This window comes from Schistocerca piceifrons, chromosome 11, assembly GCF_021461385.2.
Source record: "Schistocerca piceifrons isolate TAMUIC-IGC-003096 chromosome 11, iqSchPice1.1, whole genome shotgun sequence".
Taxonomy (NCBI): Eukaryota; Metazoa; Arthropoda; class Insecta; order Orthoptera; family Acrididae; genus Schistocerca; species Schistocerca piceifrons.
In genome coordinates, this window is record NC_060148.1 from 137843443 (window position 1) to 137864522 (window position 21080).

The 21080-nt window shown below is 42.6% G+C and overlaps 1 protein-coding gene across 1 annotated transcript in view; it reads right to left on the minus strand.

Annotated features, from left to right (window-relative positions):
• LOC124719970 (ankyrin-3-like) overlaps positions 1-17478 on the minus strand; it is a 51115-nt gene extending 33637 nt beyond the window's left edge. Inside the window, exons 1-2 of the mRNA XM_047245188.1 lie at positions 17354-17478; positions 5126-5260 (exon numbers count right to left, since the gene is read on the minus strand). Coding sequence (XP_047101144.1) covers positions 5126-5213 — 88 coding nt within the window. The 5' untranslated portion in view covers positions 5214-5260; positions 17354-17478. The remainder of the gene's footprint in view (positions 1-5125; positions 5261-17353) is intronic.
• Positions 17479-21080: the final 3602 nt, after the last annotated feature.

Here is a 21080-nt window from a genome sequence, read left to right on the forward strand (position 1 = left end):
ATGGTTTCTCCACAGTCAAGTTGGAAGGGCCCACTGGCTGTGTGTTACTGGGTTGAAGACGCTCTCGTCCTGAAGATGTTGCTAGTCCTGTTGACACTTATCCTGGTATGAAAACTCGACGCTACAGACCTTAAATAATTTTGGAGCTGCAGTAAGAGATCTATGTGACTGGAACCCCAAGATGCTCACTGGCAGCACACTGGTCCTAATTTAACCAAGATGTTGGTGGTGTAGGGAGAGGCCCAGGGCTTGGACTGCATCAGAGGTGGCGCAGAACTCAAGCCCCAAGGCATGGAATAAGTCTACGCTGGATAGATTAGAGACCTGAGGTGCCACAACCATCAGAATCCAAGCTGGAGTTACTGTGGCGCCACAGTAGCGTTTGCTATGGAAAAGTACTCTAATAGATACATCCTGTAACAGAAATGGTGTTGTTACTGAAACTACATAACTTTGTTGTGAAGGTATGGAAATGAAAATGCCATGTGACTAGGGTCTCCCGTCAGGTAGACCGTTCGCCTGGTGTGCCTGGAGGAGACTTAATGGCTTGTGTAGGCCAGTCGATTACTGTAGCTGATGACCCAGTGTCAGTCTGGTAGGTGACTGGCTTGCGTTACAACTTAGCTTGTATAGAAAGCAACTGAGTAAACTGCAAGACTATAGCCTGTACCAGTGTCGCTTCTGTAAAATATGGATGGGTAGAATATTCCTTGGTGTCGCCCAGTCACCAGTCCACAGACATAGAAGTGCAGGTGTGGCAAATTTCAGCTTTGTGGGTACACTAACACCTAGTAACACAATTCACCTTGTGGAAATGGCATTGAGGACTTTTCCAGACTTGGGCTACAACCAATGTTGCAAAGCTTCCAATTTGGGTTATGTGGCTAATACCAGAGTTGGGTCTTCGATAAAAGCTGCTGCTGTGGCAGCCTGCTCAGAAGCTCGAATGATAGGAAGTCATGAGATGAGCAATCGATCTTTGAGGTTCAGAAGATTCTATTGGAGGTTTTCATCAGGAATGTGAGCTAAAATCTTGTCAAAGATGAGAGCTGATGCAGAAGGGATGCATTGTGGCACATGGGGACCAGCATTCCTGAGAGAGATCCCGGACCCTAGCTATTGATTTAGGAATGTAGATTCTGACAGCTAAAGAACTTGCATGAGCCGCAGCAATGTGTATCTGAGCATTGAAGTTTTATACGGCTTTCATGCGTTCATGGCTGGACTATGGGTGCATGGTTTATGCGAGGCCTTTTGATATGAATTGACACTGTCCACCTTGAGGGGCTTCAGTTGGCCACAGGTCGCTATAGGACCAGAAGGCCTATGTGCAGAGGCTGGGGGGTCACCAGCAGCTCCGCCTAGTACATCAGGCATGCAAGTTCCTCACAGCTCCAACTTCACCCACAATCTATAATGTTGCTCATCCCCCTTATTTCCAACCATTTAAGAGCCACATGCCATTTGCGATCCACGTGCACCATGTACTGCCCCAAATCCAGGGTTTTAACTGCCTGCTGCCATGGTTACTAGAGAGACCCAGAGTGATTTTAGATTTGGGGCGCTACAAGAGAGATTACACTCCTGCTTCCGCTTTTAGTGACATATTTTCTGACATTTTACCTGGGCACCACAACAACATAGCTGTTTTTATGCATTTATCGCTACAAGGGGATCCTGTTGGTTGCTCTTTTTTTTTTTTTTTGACAGATCTTGTCCTCAAGATCAGACTGCCTTAAGCGCTTACTGTCTTTTATGCAGAATTTTATGCGATCTTGCGGTCATTGGAGTAGGTGAGACGTTCTTCCAGTGATAAATTTCTTGTCTCATCCGATTTTCTAAGTTCCCTTCACTCTGTAAAACGTTTGTACTCAGCAGGGAAGCTAGTCCCTCCTCCATCTACAACGACTGGGGATTTAGGTGTCTTTTTGCTGGGTACCAAGACACATCGGAATTGCGAGGAACGAAAGGACAGATCTGGCAGCCCAGAGGATTGTCTCGATTCTCAAGTATTACAGTGTGCCATCCTCCTGAATGCTATCGCCTCGATGTTGAGCTTAAGAGTCTTGCATCCGTGGTGAGTGGCTGGAGGAGACTTTGGTCCACAAAGAAAGCTCTGTTCTGGAGAACAGATGTAGCGTAGGTGCATAGGAAACACGACAGAACCCAGACGACAAGTGCTGCATTCCACTTGGTAAGGTATGCAAGAGTTAAGAAGAATCAGGATACTTGTATAGAATTCTTCGACCTAGGAAATGCGTTCTACAGTGTGAAATGACTAGAAATACTCGGAAATTTGGGTATACAATAATATGTATAGGAACACAAAAGAAGCTATAAGAACAGAAGACTATGAGAAAAGAGATGTGCTTAATGAGGGTGTAAGGTAGTGAAACGGTGTTTCTCCCCAACTGTCTAATCTGTACATTTAGGAAACCGTAATGAAAATAAAAGCGAAATGTAGGAGTTGGCTTAACAGTCATGGTTATAAAGTGCCATGGGGAAGATTCGCTGAAAACATTGCTGTCAGTGAAGATCAGGAAGAATTAGAAGGTCTGTTGTATGGAATGGGGAGTCAAATGAATGCAAATATGTACTTAGTGTGAACAAATGAAAGATTAACGTAATGAAGACTACCAGAAATGAGAATAGCATTAAATTTAACGTCAAAGTCTGGGATCACAAAATAGATGAAGGAAATTTGCTTCCTTGAAAGCAAAATTACAGATGAAGGACAAAGTAAGGCGGATTTGAGAGGCAGACATACAGAGGGAAAGATGGCTTTCCTGCGTCGAAGGTGTCTACTACAACCAAACATAAGGAAAATATTTGTAAGATATTACGTCCTGGCACGAATTTTCAACATGAAACGTGAGATAACCTGTTCTAGTCTGAAGGTAAGAGGTTGGCGCAGGGAGGAAGTCGCGACAGTGCATCAGACTAGGCAGAAGGCACATGACACACACTGACCAGGTACATGAGATGCTCAAATGTCACTGACATTAGACTTGCAGTGTATATCGTACAACAACTAACTCCCAATGTTTTACATGAAAGTTATGAGTCACCTGTCTGTAACCACTGGCTAACTGAACCAAACCATCCTGCCTTCCAGAAATAAGCATCACATGATGTGGCAGTACATCATGTAAACAGCTGAAAACCTACTCTGGGGAAATAGATGGAATAAATAGATTTCACTTATGTTTTAAAGCAACACTTCACCACATTATTGGTCTTACCAAAATGAAACACACCATCATATGAACTCTTTAGAGAAAGGTGCCCTACACAAAATTCCAGGGAACTCTAATTGGATGCTACAAATGTGGAGAACCTCAAATTATTAAAATAATTAATTCATACAATTAAATGTATTGAATACTTTGCAAATAGAAATAAAAAGAATTTGGCTTTCAGAGGAATATTCCTATCTTTGTATTTGTGTATACCTTAGAGCATTGAAACATAAATTCTTTTTCTGTAAATATCTTGTTTGATTGGACTAAAGCCTTTGTGCTGTTCAGCTGGCTATTAGCAATTATAAAATCAGTAACTCATGAGTTAACTGGCTAAAACCTTGTCCCATCACAGGAAGTTTCTGTGGCATCAGAACAAGGTGTTACATTTTTGTATAGCCGAGCGTCCCCTTATGCTTCGAATTTCTGGTAACAATCTGCACACAGTTGGCTTTAATTAGGTGTGAAATTAAATTAATGCTTACAGACGACACCAACGTGGTTACTATAAATTTATGATCTACAGACATCAATTACGTCCCATTCTTGAATGACATTTTGTTTACCATGTGGTTCCTTTGAAACAGTGTACATATGAGCTACATACTGCTACGAAAATTTAGACCTACTTATAGTTACTGTTCTGTAACGTATTTTTACAGAAAGTAAATAGCAATAATTTGATGGACATTCACTCAGATAGCAATCATAATAGAAAACATGACATATCTCACACTATGAAGAGGAACATGGTTTATTATTGATTTACTAATGTTACTAACAAGAGAACGATAATGCTACTGGTATAGTTGCAGCATGTGCCATGTAACTGGCTCTCAAGCTCATACCTGTCTTCCTAAAATAACCATTATATCCAAGAAAAGAGAAACTAGTATGTCGTTCAAAATAAATTGAAGGAGTAGGTGCTACAAGTTATCTATACAGATGGGAACACTTAACACTCCTTCAAAATTTACTGTTTGTGCCCATGTGAAGGTTCTATGGAACTCTGTTCTACAAGAAAGCAAATGTTCAGCTGAACCACAATGATGACATCCACCATTAATTTAAAAATTCTGCCACTGATGAAAGGACACATTGGAAGCAAAAGCACCATAATTTTGAACCCATACCTCAATGAATTTAAACAGATAAGAAACAGGGACATACTGTAGTCAGCACAAGCATTACAATTTCTGATGGATACCTCCTGAGATGATTACCACTGTCAGATTCGTGTTTTTAATTGGTTATGTAAATATTGTGAACGTAAGAAGGTTTTTCTGTAGTCAATATAAATGTATGGAAGGCGGTGTACAATGTACTACCGTAATCCTGGAAGACATGTCAGATACCTGTATACCACGACTACTTATGTGAAATAGATGATGTTTAGCTTCGTCTATTCATGTGTTATATTGATCTAGACGGGACGAGTAAATCTTTATGAAAATAATTAAAAAAAACGCTATGATTACCACTCTCAAGGTCTATCAACACGTATGTTACACATATGTAAACTGTATTCCAACTCATACAGACTATAAAAACAAAAGTAATAATATAGGAACTCAGTGAAGTTAGAGATTTTACACATAATAATCAAATGACCCAAATCAGTTATTAAATCATCAAATAAGTCTAGCAATGAGATAAGTTTGCACTGCATGAATTTCTTGAACCATGAAAAGTTTCTGGAAGTAATGGAAAATAATGGCACTTACTCAAATTGTCAGTTCCAAAGTGGTAGACTGTGAGTTCAGGATCGAGAAACAAATATATAAAATACTTAATGAAAATATGGAATTTGTTTTTCATTACCGCTAAAACTGGTTATTCATTATCATATACAGACTTACGTAAATTTATACAAGTAAAATCTTTACCTGTACTGGGATGAGAGTCGCTATAGTCGGCAGCTGTGAGTACTGCGACAAAAATGCAGATGAACCAACTAACGCTTCTGCAGAACATGATGTAAGGACAATGCTGTCAGGCCAAATAAACAACTGCTGGAGAATCTGTAAATTGATGAGTAAGTAAATCTCCACAGTTTATTTACTTTCAACAAACTGGATAGAAAATCTAAATTAATATAATAACCTAATCTGGATTACGATGGTTAATTGGGAAACCTTACTAGGAGGTTCGAAAAATCCAGTTTTTGTTGTACAAATCGTTAAGCTAACTATCCAAGAATACTCTGTCAAAATATCAAAGCGAAATTCGCATTTGTACAGAAAGAAATTCTTCCGATATAAGATTTATCAGGGGATGAATTACTGGAGAAATGTGTAGGTGGCCACACACAAAATGCTAATGAAACTTTTAATTCCACTATTTGGTGATTAGCTCGCAAACACTTGCACTCCGGACTAAAAGTGGTTGATTTGGCGTCGTATTTAGCAGCTGGCTTATTCAATGATGGAAATTCATCCCTTCTGATGGCCGTGAACGAGGCAGGAATTGTAGGAGACATGTAAAGCTTCAGTTACGCCGAACAAATGGATAACCAGCGCGTATGCTGGCACAATCGACCTAGTTCATTGAATCGAAGGAAAGTCGGAAGGCACGCAAAGCACTGCAGCAAGCGCAAAATGAAGCCTGTGAGGAAGAAGAATGGTTACTATATGGTGCTGGAATCGCAGATCAATTGGTAAGTATTTTACATTATTGTTGACTTCCTTAAATTTCCAGTTTCCAAGAATTGATTTCTCAAACGCGTTCATCTCCAAATGACTTTTTTCACATTTGTGTGCAGTCTAACTCAAAAAGTATTGAGTCGATCATTATTAAATGTGATAGTATGATTGTGTATAAAATTACTAATTGTATGAACCAACTTATGAGGAGATGTCATGATTTCAGGGGTATTTTTCTTCGCCTAAATGGAGAAAAAAACGTGAAAATCGCAGTAAATTGTTCCAACGTCTGCACAGTTTTTAATTTCCATTATTTTCACCTGCACTGAGGCTCATATTCTTAGAAAATAAGTTAGTAACGTAAAATCAAATCCTTTCTGATTTCAGATGAAAATCGGAATGGCTACACTGCACGTAATTGGAGAACTATACTCACAATCTTCAGCGAATATCACAGAGCAACTTTGTTATTTTTGGCTGAAATTAATCAAAAAATTCACAAAAACTCACGGACTTCGAACTTCGTCTGGCGATTAGACATCACTTTTATAATACGTCTGTATGCGAGATTTCCACACTCCTACAAATCCCTAGGTCCACTATTTGACATGTGATAGTGAGATGGAAACGTGAAGCGCCAAATACAGCACAAAAGCGTACAGGCCGACCTCGTCTGTTGACTGACAGACTGCCGACAGTTGGAGAAGGCTGTAATGTGTAACAAGCAGACATCTATCCAGACGATCACACAGGAATTCCGAACTGCATCAGGATCCACTGTAACTACTATGACAGTTAGGCGGGAGATGAGAAAACTTGGATTTCACAGTCGAGCGGCTGCTCGTAAGCCACACATCGCGCAGGTAAATGCCAAACAAAGCCGCGCTTGCTGTAAGGAGCGTAAACATTGGACGACTGAACAGTGGAAAAACGTTGCGTGGAGTGACGAATCACGGTACACAATGTGGCCAGCCTATGGCAGGTGTGGTTACTGAGAATGTCCAGTGAACGTCATCTGCCAGCGTGTGTAGTGCAAACAGTAAAATTCGGAGGCGGTGGTGTTTTGGTGTGGTCGTGTTTTCCATGGAGGGAGCTTGCACCCCTTGTTTTTTGCGTGGTACTATCACAGCACAGGCCTATATTGATATTTTAAGCATCTCATTGCCTCACTGTTGGAGAGCAATTCGGGGATGGCTATTGCATCTTTCCAACCGATCGAGCACCTGTTCATAATGCAGAGTCTAAGGCGGCAGTATAAGACAATAACATCCCTGTGACGGACTGTCCTGCACAGAGTCCTGATATGAGTCCTATGGAACACCTTTGGGATGTTTTGGAACACCGGCATCACGCCAGGTATCACCTAAAAACCGATATCTCCCTTCAGTGCAGCACTCCATGAAGAATGTGTTGCCATTCCTCAAGAAACCTTCCACCACCTGATTGAACGTATGCCTGCGAGTGTGGAAGTTGTCATCAAGGCAAAGAGTGAGCCAACACCATATTACATTCCAGCTTTAGTGATGGAGAGGCCACGAACTTGTAACTTATTTTCAGCCAGGTCTCCGAATACTTTTGATCACATCGTGTATTTTCAAGGTCAAAATTTTATATGAGTCATCTCGCATATATTAAGAGAAAATCAGGCACTCCCTCATACATTACTCACTCACGGTCTTTATGTACAACAAAGCATTTGCACAGCATTACACAGAATGTTACCAGTTTCCTGTATAGTGGTAAAGTCAAAACCAGTTCACAATAATTGAACAAATCGCACCAGTTGTGGAAGTGGACTGTGTCAAGAATGCGAGAGAGGAGCACTGGCAGAGAAACCAACATTCTGCTACATTTTGAAAACTACGGAGTACACTAGGTCTTGTCCAGGCTGGAGTTTAGGGACGTTCATCAGTCTGTTAGGGAAGTACTGGTGCAGGAAAGAGAGAAGAAGGAAGCGCGCGTTTAGAGCAAGCTGTTTTCTGGTACCAGAGAGCAGAGAAGGGAAAAGTCGGCAAAGTGCGGTCAGCTACGACAGAAGGCTGAAAATACAGGAGCGTCTGCTCTGCATGGCGACTGCGTCACAAGAGGGCGACTTGAGTGTCCTCTGTTCCACAGGACGCGCCCAGTGGCAACATGTGACCCCTTTCTCAAGCTTCCCAAATGGCTGTGGGGTACATTCAGCAGAGGAATGAAATCGTACCCTGTCAACGGATTTTTCTAGATAGAGCCCCATATGCTATGCAGGGTTCTACATCTACATCTACATCTACATCTACATCTACGTGATTACTCAGCTACTCACAATAAAGTGCCTGGCAGAGGGTTCAATGAATCACCTTCAAGATGTCTCTCTACCGTTCCACTCTCGAATGGTGCGCGGGAAAAACCAGTACATAAATTTTTCTGTGTGAGCCCTAATTTCTCTTGTTTTATAGTGATGATAATTTCTCCCTATGTAGGTGGGTGCCAACAGAATGTTTTCGTAATCGGAGGAAAAAACTGATGGTTGAAATATCATAAGAAGATCCCATCGCGACGAAAAACGCTTTTGTTTTAATGATTCCCACTCCGATTCACATATCATTTCTGTGGCACTATCTCCCCTATTTCGCGATAACATAAAACGAGCAGCCCTTCTTTGAACTTTTCAGGTGTCATCCGTCAGTACCACCTAATGGGGATCCCACACCGCACGCCAATACTCCAGAATAGGGCGGACAAGCGTGATGTAAGCAGTCTCTTTAGAAGACCTGTTGCGCCTTCTAAGTGTTCTGCCAACGAATCACAGTCTTTGGTTTGCTCTACCCACGACCTTATCTATGTGCTCGTTCCAATTTAGGTTATTTGTAACGGCAATCCCTAAGTATTTAATTGAATTTGCAGCCTTCAGATTTGTGTGAGTCACCGCGTAATCGAAATTTAGCGGATTTCTTTTACTACTCACGAGAATAACTTCACAGTTTTGTTTATTCTGTGTCGATTCCCATTTTCCGCACCATACAGATATCTTATCTAAATCATTTTGCAATTCGGTATGGTCATCCGATGACATTGTAAGACAATAAATGACAGCATCTTCTGCAAAGATCCTAAGACGGCTACTCAGTTTTTTCCCTATGTCGTTAATACAGACCAGAAACAATAGAGGGCCTATAACACTTCCTTGGGGAACGCCAGATATTACTTCTGTCTTAGTTGATGTCTTTCCGTCTGTTACTACAAACTGTGACCTTTCTGACAGGAAATCACGAATCAAGTCGCACAACTAAGGAGATATTCCATAGGCATGGTTGGAAGAAGCTTGTGAGGAACTGTGTCGAAATCCTTCTGGAAATCTAAAAATAAGAATCCCCCGTCGACAGCACTTATTACTTCGTGAGTAAAAAGACCTAGTTGTGTTTTAAAAGAACGATATTTTCTGAGTCCTTGCTGATTATGTGTCAGTAGATAGTTTTCTTCTCGGTGCTTCATAATGTTCGGATGTACTGGTTGGTCACATAGGAACTGCAAGAACTCATGCTGGTTTCCAGAACAGCAGCTTGGATGCAGCTATACGCGTAACAGAAAATATAAAGTATACATACAGGGTGACTAACATAAAATTTGCGGAGATGGAAAGTGCTGTTGATGCGCAGTTATAACAGAATGTGCAGGTAGTCAGGCGCCCGTATTGTTGGCCAATAAAAGTTCGTAATAATATTTATATAGTGTACTTTTTGTGCAAAAGTACACTTTTTGAATGGAACAATTCTTATTGACATTAAGAAACTAAAAATAGCGTAAATTATAATGTTAGTTGATTTGTTGCAGGATTCTAGTGCAAGCTGCTTACAATATAAATACTTTGGAAAGTTGCCACACTGGCACTTGTACAATACCTGTAGTAGTACACACCAAAGGACAACACAAATGCATGCACTAGTTATGTACATTCTGGGCCGTGACGAGGTAACTGACCATCACAGGTTGTGTTCACAATGACCACCAGCAGTGGCAGAACACGTTTCCTATCTAGTATTGAGCGACTGCTGCACACATGCTAGCGTTTCGTCGATCATCTCCGAGCAGGCTGCAGTTATGCGTCGTTATGTATCATCGGGTGTAGTTGGTATGTCCTTGCAGACAGCGTCTTTCAGCTTTCCCCACAGAAAAAGTCAACAGGCATCAAATCTGGATAATGGGGCACCTAACGTACTGGTCCTCTGCATCCAATCTAATGTTTTGGAAACAATTTGTGATGACATGCTGTAATACTCCACGTACTATGTACTGGACAGCGGTCATATTGGTAACACAGGTTCCTCTCTGTGTGCAGAGGAAAGCCTTCTAGTATCTGCGGGAGATGGTTTGTTAGGAGGCTGTGATAGTTGTGCGCATTCAGTGTTCTATCAATGAAACTCATGCCTATGATCTGACGGTTTACTATCCCACAGCAATGTTTACACTCCATGGGCGCTGATGTTCCACCTGAGGAAGCCAATGGGGATTGTCAACACACCAATAGTGCACGTTTTGGTGGTTTACCTGGCTTCACCACTAAACAAGGCATGTGATACATATGGAGTACTAGTCGCAATTCCCATGTACAGAAGTTAACACGATTCTTATAATTGTTTCCATGGAGCTTCATTGAGGTAGATGTAATGGGGATGGAATTTAGGCTGATGGGGAATGTGTAGGACACTTGCCTGACCCATGTCACTTACACATGCGATTGCAGAGGAGGTAATATGTTGATCAACTGCAACAACAGCAAGAACGTAAATTTCCCGCTCTTCTGTCATCACTTGCTTCATTCTGTTACGTTCCCTATTTGTTACACTATCACTTTCACACAACTGATTGAGAAGATGGTCGAGATTGGGATCCTGCCGCAAGCACTGTGGAAGAACAAACTGCATTCTTCATACACTCTCCATGCACCCTGAGCATGTCAGCTTTTTCTGCACTGATAAATCCCGTTGTACACACATGAGCCACTGTTTAGACTGTCACACAGAAAACTGATAGCAGTGCTCTCGAGGAACACACAAGCACACTGTAAACGAACATAACAACATCGATCTAACAACTACGCAGTTTGAATGGCACAAAGATGTGTCAGTGTGGAAACTTTTCACAATGTGGTATCCCATAACTGGCTTGCACTAGACTTCTGCAGCAAACAGCACTGAAATTCTAGTTTACCCTATTTTTAGTTTGTTACTGGCAATAAGATTTGTTTCATTAGGAAAATCTCAGGTACAGAAAATACACTTTCTAAGTATTATTACAATCTGTTTATTGGCTAACAGTACGAGACCCTGGCTTCGAATTCATTCTGTGAAAACTGCACGTAAATAGCACTTTCCATTTCCATAATATTTGCAGTCCAAGCTTTAGATGGTTCACCCTGCAGACGCCATACAGAGCACCACCACATATAAGTCAAGAGAATTAATTGGTTTCAAGCCACCCAGTATTATAGGTGTGTTGTGGGAGTATTATCGGCTTGTTTTGTCGTCACGTTTAATAGGGGCTACATGTCTGGGTGAGCATTGCTGGGGGGAGGTTGAAATACATAGAGAAGGGGATGGTAGAGAGAAGGGCAGATGGTGATGGATCGGGATAAAGAGGGATGGAAATAGAGATGGAGCACCAAGAGATGAATAATGAGAGCCTTATAGCGTGAAATCACGAATTCAGTCACAGATGATACTCCATAGGATTGTAATTTTATTAGAAGCTGGTTGTAAGCAACGGTTTCAATAGCTATCGGTAGGTTTAGAATTATGGAATCAACTGCAGGTCCTCTGTCGATGGCAGTAATTACTTTGTGTTCCATAAGAAAGATATTTTCTGAGTCAGTGCTGTCCATGTGCCAATAATTCAAGGTACTTTATAAAGTTGGAACAGCCCATATGCTCCTAAATCGTACGGACTATAATGTCTGTGATATATGTGTACAGTTTAGATGACCATTTGTACGTCACTATCCCCACAGTTTCACTTGCGAACCTGTATGGCACATATAGTGTATACATCTCTGCCTACTCACTGTCTTCACCCATCTCCTCTTCACCCCTCTGTCTGTCCGTCTCATCCTATGCTCTCATCATTTTACATCTTAAAACCACTCATCTACACTACCCATTTGGCTCCAGCATCCCCCCATCTCATTCTCCCTCTATCTCTGATTATCTCCTCCATTTTCTCTCTCTACATCTCCTCCTCCCCTCTCTCACTCTATCCATCTTCTCCACCCCTTCTCTCCATTTTCTCCTTCCCCTTTTCTCACTGTACATATCCTCCAACCCACTTTGTCCATAGCCTCTCCTCACTCTCCCTCTCCATCTCTTCCTGCCCCCAATCTGTTATTCCATCTAAATCTGCCCCCACTCTATAACTATTTCCTCTTGCACCCTCTCCCTTCGCATCTTCCATCCTTCCCTGTCCATATCCTCCTGGCCTCTTTCTCTTATCCATCACCTTCTGCCACCACTTCTCTTTCCATTATCACCTACACCTCTCTACCTTCCTGTCCTCATCTCCCTCTTCTCCAAACCCATCTCTTCTTCGCTGACCATTGTGGCCGAGCAGTTCTAGGCACTTCATTCTGGAAATATGGGGCTGCTACGGTCGCAGGTTCGTATCCTGCCTTGGGCATGGATGGGTATGATGTCCTTAGGTTAGTTTGGTTTAAGTAGTTCTATGTCTATGGGACTGATGACCTCAGATGTTAAGTCCCATAGTGCTTAGAGCCATTTTTAACCATCTCTTCTTCCCCATCTTTGTTCCTCTCCTCCTGCCCATCTCTCCCACCTATCTCCTCCTGTCTACTGTAGTCCCCTCTCCTCATTCATCTTCGACTCCCAGCTAATCAGTGTTCATTTCCTCCCACTCCCATCTCTCTTTATGTTTCCTCCTGCCCCTCCTCTCTTGGCCCATCACCTCCTATCATCTCCCCCTGCCTCCACTTACCCTGTCCATCATTTCCTGGTCCCTACCTCAGTCTATCACCTCCTCTATCTATTTCAACATTCCTCAGCCATGCCCACCCACATATGTAGTAACTCCCACTAAACATGTCGATAAAGCAGGCTGATAATATTCCCACCTCATACGTATTGTGAGCAGCTTACACATCAGGGGCTTGAAACTTATCACTGCTCCTGTCAAATAAGTTGTTATGCAAAGAAGATCGATAAAGCAGGTCGGCTCTACTTGAACCCAACACACTATCGTTCAGTACAGCCTACCCACTGTCAAACCATTTCGTACTCTCGATTAGTAGGCTTCACAGTAAAGTAGGTTCCTAAGGCCAGCCACAACTATTTGAACACAACTTGCCTATTATACGGCTCAGCCAATATGGCATGGGCTGACAAAATACGATATTGTCCATATTCCCACTCCTGTCGAGCTGGAAGGCTACAAGACAAGCAGTGATGATGCTCGTACAGTCATGTAGTTTGTTTGTTTGCCATATTTCGGTGAAATGGGTCCAGTGATTTAATGGGAGGTCATAGACATACACTACGTGAACAAAGGTATCAGGACACCCCCATAAACATTTGTTTTTCATATTATGTAAATTGTTCTGCTACCGACTGCCAGGAACTCCATATGTCCGACCTCTGTAGTCATTAGTCACCGTGAGATAGCAGAATGGGCGCTCTGCGAAACTCATAGACTTCGAATGTGGCCAGGTCATTAGGTGTCACATATGTCATATGTCAGCACGCGAGATTTCCAAAATCCTAAATATCACTAGGTCCACTGTTTCCAATGTGATACAGCACAAAAGCGTACAGGCCAATTTCTTCTGTTGACTGACAGAGAGCGCGTAGAGTTGAAGAGGGTCGTAATGTATAATAAACAGAAATCTTCCCAGATCTTCATACAGGAATTCCAAACTGCAGTACGATCCACGGCAAGTACTATGACTTAGGTGGGCGGTGAGAAAACTTGGGTTTCGTGGTCGAGCGGCTGCTCATAAGCCACACATCACACCGGTAAATGCCTAACGACGCCTCGCTTGGTGTAAGGAGAGTAAACGTTGGAAAATTGAACAGGGGAAAAACGTTGTGTGGAGTGACGACTCAAAGTAGACAATGTGGAGATCAGATGTCAGGGTCTGGGTGTGGCAAATTCCTAGTGAACGTCATCTGCCTGCGTGTGTAGTGCTGACAGTAAAATTCTGAGCCGGTGGTATTATGGTGTGGTCTTGTTTTTCATAGAGGTGGTTGCACCTCTTGTTGTTCTGCGTGGCACTATCACAGTACAGGCATATTTTAAGCATCTCATTGCTTCTCGCTGTTGAAGAACAATTCGGTAATGGCGACTGCATCTTCCAGCAAGATCGAGCACCTGTTCATAATGCACTGGCAGTGGTGGAGTTATTACACGACAATAACATCCCTGTAACGAACTGGCCTACACAGATTCCTGACCTGAATCCTATAGAACACCTTAGCTATGTTTTGGAACGCCGTGCCCGGCCTCACCGACCGACATCGATACCTCTCCTCAGTGCATCACTCCATGAAGAAGTGGCTGTCATTCCCAAGAAACCTTCCAGCACCTGTTTCAACGTATGTCTGCGAGAGGGTTTGCTGTCATCAAGGATAAGGGTGGGCCAACACCATATTCCAGCATTACAGATGGAGAGGCCACGAACTTGTTTGTTATTTTCAGCCAGGTGTCCAGACACTTTTAATCACATTTTACGTTTTGTACAGCAGAATGTCTTCAATATTGCGAGTGTCACATTCACAGCAGTGCATAACATCTTTGCAGAGAAGTCTGGTGCGCTCTCCCGTGTCCATTAGGCATCTACGGGGGGCAAAACCTTCGTCAGATGCAGCAGGTATCCTGGCGAGAAGAGGTCCAACGTCAGAAACTGGTGGTACATACCCGGGGCCTTTGATATGAAGCCTCCTCCCGCACCGTTGTCAAGCTTTAATGACGTCCGACGTTTGAAAACAGAACTCAAGAAGATGCATGTTGGGTCAGTTATCAATACTGAGTGTCTCAAGCTGGGCCACATCGCAAATACATCTTCCATACAGGGTGATTCACGAAGATATGTAAATATTTTCATATGTTGTTCTACATGTAAAAATAAAGAAAAAAGGTCACATGAACATAGGTCCGCAAATGTTCAGTTACGGAGTTACGGGTAATAAAAGGTTTTACCTGAAATTTAGCAACTTCGATAATATGAAGATATCGCACAACTGTAAGAGGTTAAAGTAAAGCACGATTTCCACCTATTTTGTTATTACTGGTGTGTTGAATATAATAAAACATGTCCCAGACGTGTATCTGCAGTGAATCGTCCAGAGAAGGAAAGGTTGTTATACAACTAAATTTTGATTATTTTTCATTAAGAATGTAGAAACATGTGTGTCATTGTTGGCTACCTTTAGTGAGTTGTTGCAGACGTTCCCTAACCTTGAAACGAGTTAGTTATCTGTACTGTTCTGTAAAAGAACACAATAAGAACAGTGTATTTAAGTAAAACCACATAGTAACTGTTGTAGTTTGTGGATTATTTATGAAATAGGAATGCCTTTCAAATTTACGATGTAGGAATACGCCACTATGGTGTTTATTTATGGAAAATGTTACGGCAATGATACGGCTGAAATTAACGAATATGTTGTACGTTATTCAACTCGATGGATTCCAAATGGACGAATCATTAGTGGAGCATTTCGAATGTTATGGGAGACAGGTTCTCTACCTAGCTTTCATAATCAGTACCAGAGCTCGATACGTGAAGACGATGATGCGGATATTATGGATGCTGTTCAACTTAGCCTGTGTACAGTACACGGCGTACCTCTCAACTATTAGGCATTTCACAGTGTACGATATGGTGTACAATGAAGTAAAATAATGTGTGTCTCTGACATAAACAAAAAGTGCATCAGTTATCCGGGAGATCCTGCCCTCCGCTTGGAGTTGTGCAACTGGTTAAAAACTAATTGACAGTTACACAAACACGTTTTATTTACTGATGAAGCACAGTTTACTCGAGATGGTATAAACACTTTATTGGACCATTCATTTTCCCAGGACGTCTAACTGGCGGGTCGTACTTACAATTCCTTCAAGAAGAAATGCCCCACTTGCCCGAAGATACTCCGCTTGCTACGCAAATTCAAATGTATTTTCAACATGACGGCGTGTCTCCACATTTCGCCAACGGAGTTACTGCACAATTAAATGAACATTTTTCTCAGAGATGGATTTGTGGTGGTGCTACACATCTGTGGCCACCCAGATTTCCCGATATAACACCAATGGATTTTGTGTATGGGGATGGGTGAAAGAGAATGATTTTAAGGACAAAATCAATACACGTGAGGCACGACTCGGTCGCATTATGAATGCAATTGACGAAATTAAGAACAACCCGGTGAAACTGAAATGAGCAACAAAATCTGTACACGTGCAGCTAAATGCACTGAACTCGGTGGAGACGTTTTTGAACATTTACTGTGATTGTGATTGTATTGCGAAATTGTATGTGCTTTGTACAAGTTTCTTAACAGTGAGCTTTGTTTTTTTTCGGTTTAACACGAATTCACGTGTGCTGTGGTATACATAAAACCAGATTATGTGACACATTCATACAGTTTCAGATAACGCTTTTACCATAAATTTTCCAAAAATAAATTCTCTACAACTTCCGTTGAAAACTTTGTGCAGTTGTCTGGAATTTAAAGAACAAATTAGACCAGGTAGTTAATAAATTCAAAATTTTACGAAATTATGCCTTTGCTTCTCTGGATGTTCTGGAAAACTACTGTAGATATGCATGTGGGACATGTTTTGCTAGATTCGCCAGACCAATAACAACAAATTAAATTTAAATCGTGCTTTACTTTAACCATCTACAGATTTGCGATGGCTTCATATTAGCGAAGTTGCTAAATTTCAGGCAAAACCTTATACTACCCGTAACTCCGTAACTAAACATTAGCGGACCTATGAACTTTTTTCTTTAGTTTTAAACGTAGCGTAACATACTAAAGTATTTTCATATCTTCGTGAATCACCCTGTAAATTAGGCCAGTACGGCCGTATTCCAGCAGATCTCTACTACTTCCATTGTCCGATCTGACAAGTTTGTATCGAAAGAACAATGCTTTCGTGAATCTGTTTCGACGGCATACAACATATACCAATAATTAGTGCGGCTAGTGACGCCATTATGTAGACTACACCGTAAGAATCAGTCGCTGCTGAAATGCGTAGATGACGTGAACCGATGACGGAATGCGTATCAAGAGCTATTGCGTTAGAGGTCGTAGAAACAGTTGAGAAAGTCGTATTAAAGTTCGGTACAAACTCTAGCTACTCTCGGTTTCACAGGTACCGACTTTGAGGGGGGTACCATTGAGAACAGGAGACCGTGAAGTTGAGGAAAGTGATACGCTGAGCACACCGCCACAGTGCTGGAAGAAACACATAGAGACTTACCAGATGTGTGAGTTCTGCTCTGTGCCACTGCAGCCAGTGTAGTGGGCTGTCGCAAAGACAGCCTTTTATCTTTATCTTGGCCACTGCTGGACTGGGCTGACACCTCCCACCTACTGTGTCCGCAGTCTGCCCTCTGTTCCAGAACCCCTCCCCCTTTCACCCCCCCTCCCCCTGAAGCGTCGTCAAACTTTCCTGACGTCCGACATTGGAAGCGTTGTTGCGCAACGCCTCGCAGCACTGACCTCAAGGGCACGTGATAACTACGGCAACCGCTCTGCTGCTCATTCTGACCTCGCGGCATCTTCCCAAATGACTCCGTGTTAGCCAGGTACCTGCTCACCGCAGGGTGCTCACATCAGAGCCTGTTCCAGTCCATCCCCTGACAAGCACGCCATGAGGATGCAAATACCGTCAACACTGCGTGTACCATCGACAGTGGCCTCCATTTGGCGACTAATGAAGTTCACGGATGTCGTATGATATACACAAAATGATGACTACATCTGTAGAGCTAGTTGTCGGTGGTGAGCTGCGATCACACGCTGTCCCAGGAACTCGCAGACTCGCATTTCTATGGGACTAAGATCGATTTATTTAGTGGGGCTATTAAGATGTGATCGGGTTCCTGAGCGTTTGTCAAGAGGGGGACGTGTCCATTCAGTCCTGTGAATGTGGCTGTTGGCATCTATCCAAACGGGAGAGTCTACAGCACGCTCAGCAGGAAGTGCAGAAGTAAGTGGTAAGGTGGTAGATTACTAAGCAGGGCACATGGGCTTCTGGAGTGGAATGCTGATCTCATTTGTGGACACAAGAATTTATTTTCTAAACCATAATTAAAACAGAGCACTGTTAACAACACAGTGCTTAATTACGATTTGCAAATTGGGATGATCTACAGCGTTTATTCAATTGTATAAAAGCAATGAGAATAATTGAAAACATAATTTTAAAGAGAAACACCCTCATGGCGACAACTTTAAATTAATAAAAAATTACTTTACACAAATATAACCGTATCATAACTACAGATCTGAGTTCACTAGTGACTTGTGAATATGAAAAATTACAATTTGTAAAAGGTATTTGGTCTCAAGAAAAATACTCAAACAGCAAGGTCTCATAAATACGTGATTTAACTATTATGGAAAACGTTTTGCAATATTATGTTATGATAGCCTGAAAGAGTTACACATCAATCAGCACATTCTCGATGGCCGCGCGTGTGAATTCCGTGCTCGAGAGCTCAAGTGAGAACGACACGCAGGAGGGCCTGCGCACGCCAATAACGGCTTCTAGAACACACAGGCCCAGTATTAATACACAGTTCACCAAAATACTAAAACTAACAGCCGAGCACTGGATAGCGCCAAACGCAGGAGGAGATGTTAAACGTTGTAGTGTGTCAATCGCAGTCACTGTTAAAGCAATAGTTGATTACACAATCTCTACTGACGTCAAATTTCACTTGATAAATTTACAAACCACAACCAGTTCAAGATGATAATGATCCGGCAATCCGCACACAACCTTAAATACCAAAGCGTCGTTTGACGGTGCAAAGTTGTAACTGTTACAGTTGAAAGCGACAAGGAAGTTGGCAATTCCGACTTAAATTGGTGGCTGAAGTTTTATACAGACAATAAACTTTGATTCATAAAACTGACCACTTAACGAATAAGCAACCGTAATAAAACAAGGAATCGTCATTTATCGGCCACACTCGTAAGGCAACGGAACCAGGGCAGTTAGATGGACTTGCAGTACCAAATATCCCGAACCCACGTCCAAGTGATTTAAGAAATGACTAGCGAAAATTAAAGAGGCTACATGGAGCAACGACATCCTAAAATTGTACAACAAATGGCTCACCATTTAAAGTTAGCCCAGGAGATCGCCGTTAACTTGCACGACAGGGTAAATTCCCGCGCTCTGCTCAGGATTCCAGACAGACCCGGCTCTCAGACAGAGCCTGCGTTGGCCGGTGACTGCTTCTCCATTCCAGTTGCGCTCGCCGCCAGACCCAGGCCGTCCTAATTAGAGGGCGCTGGCCAACCTGGACGCCGCAAAGTGCGTAGCTTCGACAGGGAAACTATCCTGCCAAGAGCATCCCAGGCAGGAAATCACGGCTCAGTAACGGCAACACCTGGACACCGAGATTGTACGAAAGTACACACGGATGTCCACGTTCACGGTAACCCGAATGAGTGACGGTACACGCTGGCCAACCTGGACGCCGCAAAGTGCGTAGCTTCGACAGGGAAACTATCCTGCCAAGAGCATCCCAGGCAGGAAATCACGGCTCAGTAACGGCAACACCTGGACACCGAGATTGTACGAAAGTACACACGGATGTCCACGTTCACGGTAACCCGAATGAGTGACGGTACACGAAACACCGCGAAAGCTGACTGAGCCGCTTCCAGCGTGAACTGCAGCCTCCACACGTACCGGGCAGAACGCCTCGTTGCTTCTTCGGTGCACTCAGGGCCTCGCGTCATCTGACGAGGGAGCAGACCTGTGATACGTTGGGCCAAACGGCACACCTCCAGTCGGCTATTGCCCTGTTCCCGTGCTGTCTGGCTCAGCTGAAGACCTGTAGTCTCGTGTGCTGCTGGCTACTAACGCTAAATGGCCGTTGTATACGATTATCTTCGCAAAGTTCACTCGCAAACTTGTCCAAATGGCCATACATTCAGTGACAGCAGCAATCAATAGTAGGTTTGATGCCTGCTGTCGTTAACGAGGTGTGACATTCGTCTTGCTTGTTACGATCACTGTTCCCACGTCGCATTACATGGAGGTAGCGTTAAGACACGTTGGGTCATCCGCTTTGGTATACACTCAAATCAGCCACCTTTATTGAAGTTGTAGTCCTACCTCATTATACAACTTACCTTGGTTGTTTCTGATAAGGTCGTCAGTCTTTTAATTTCTGTGTAACTACAGCAATCTATAGCGATTTGAACGTAATTACTTTATTCAAGCCTCGTTCTCCTCCCACAACTCTTACCCTCATTGTCCACATATCTTTACACAATGAAATTGACAATTCATTATTGCTTCAAGACGTCTCCTATCAACTAGTTTCTTCCTTTAGTCAAGTTGCGTCATAAATTTGCTTTTCCCCAATTCATTTAAGTACTTCCTCACTTAATCAAATGAAAGTATATAGTTCCAGAGATATCTTCAAGTCTGAAACATCAGATATATGTAGACTGGAGTGATGAATGAAAATTCAAACCAAGGCCAGGATCTGAACCTGCCTGGCCTGCACACTAGGCAGATGTGCTGGTTAGTACGCCACCCTGCTACAGTGGGTTTGCAGGTGTGCACTACCCTTGCAAGCCTCAATGTTCAATTAAAATTCTCATTCCTACCAAACGGCCTCAGGTGTGAATATGGATTTGGTTTGGGGAGGGAGGTGCCCTAGGATAGTCTGTGGAGTTGTGCAAAGCCATTGTGCCAGCGTGGCGTAGTGGTTACTGCTTTTCCGTAGTGCGCAGGATCCTCATTTCAAATCCCTGCCTTGGTACAAATTTTTGTCTGTCTCTTCTATCTTCTTCATTTGTTATTCAGTCCATCATACCTTCAACATTTTTTAAAATAGAACCATGCTGTAAAAGCTTATATTCACTTCTTGTCTGATCTGCTAATCATCCACGATTTACTGCCAAACAAATACCTACATGTCATACTCCCTAACACTTAAACTGATATTACGCCTTAA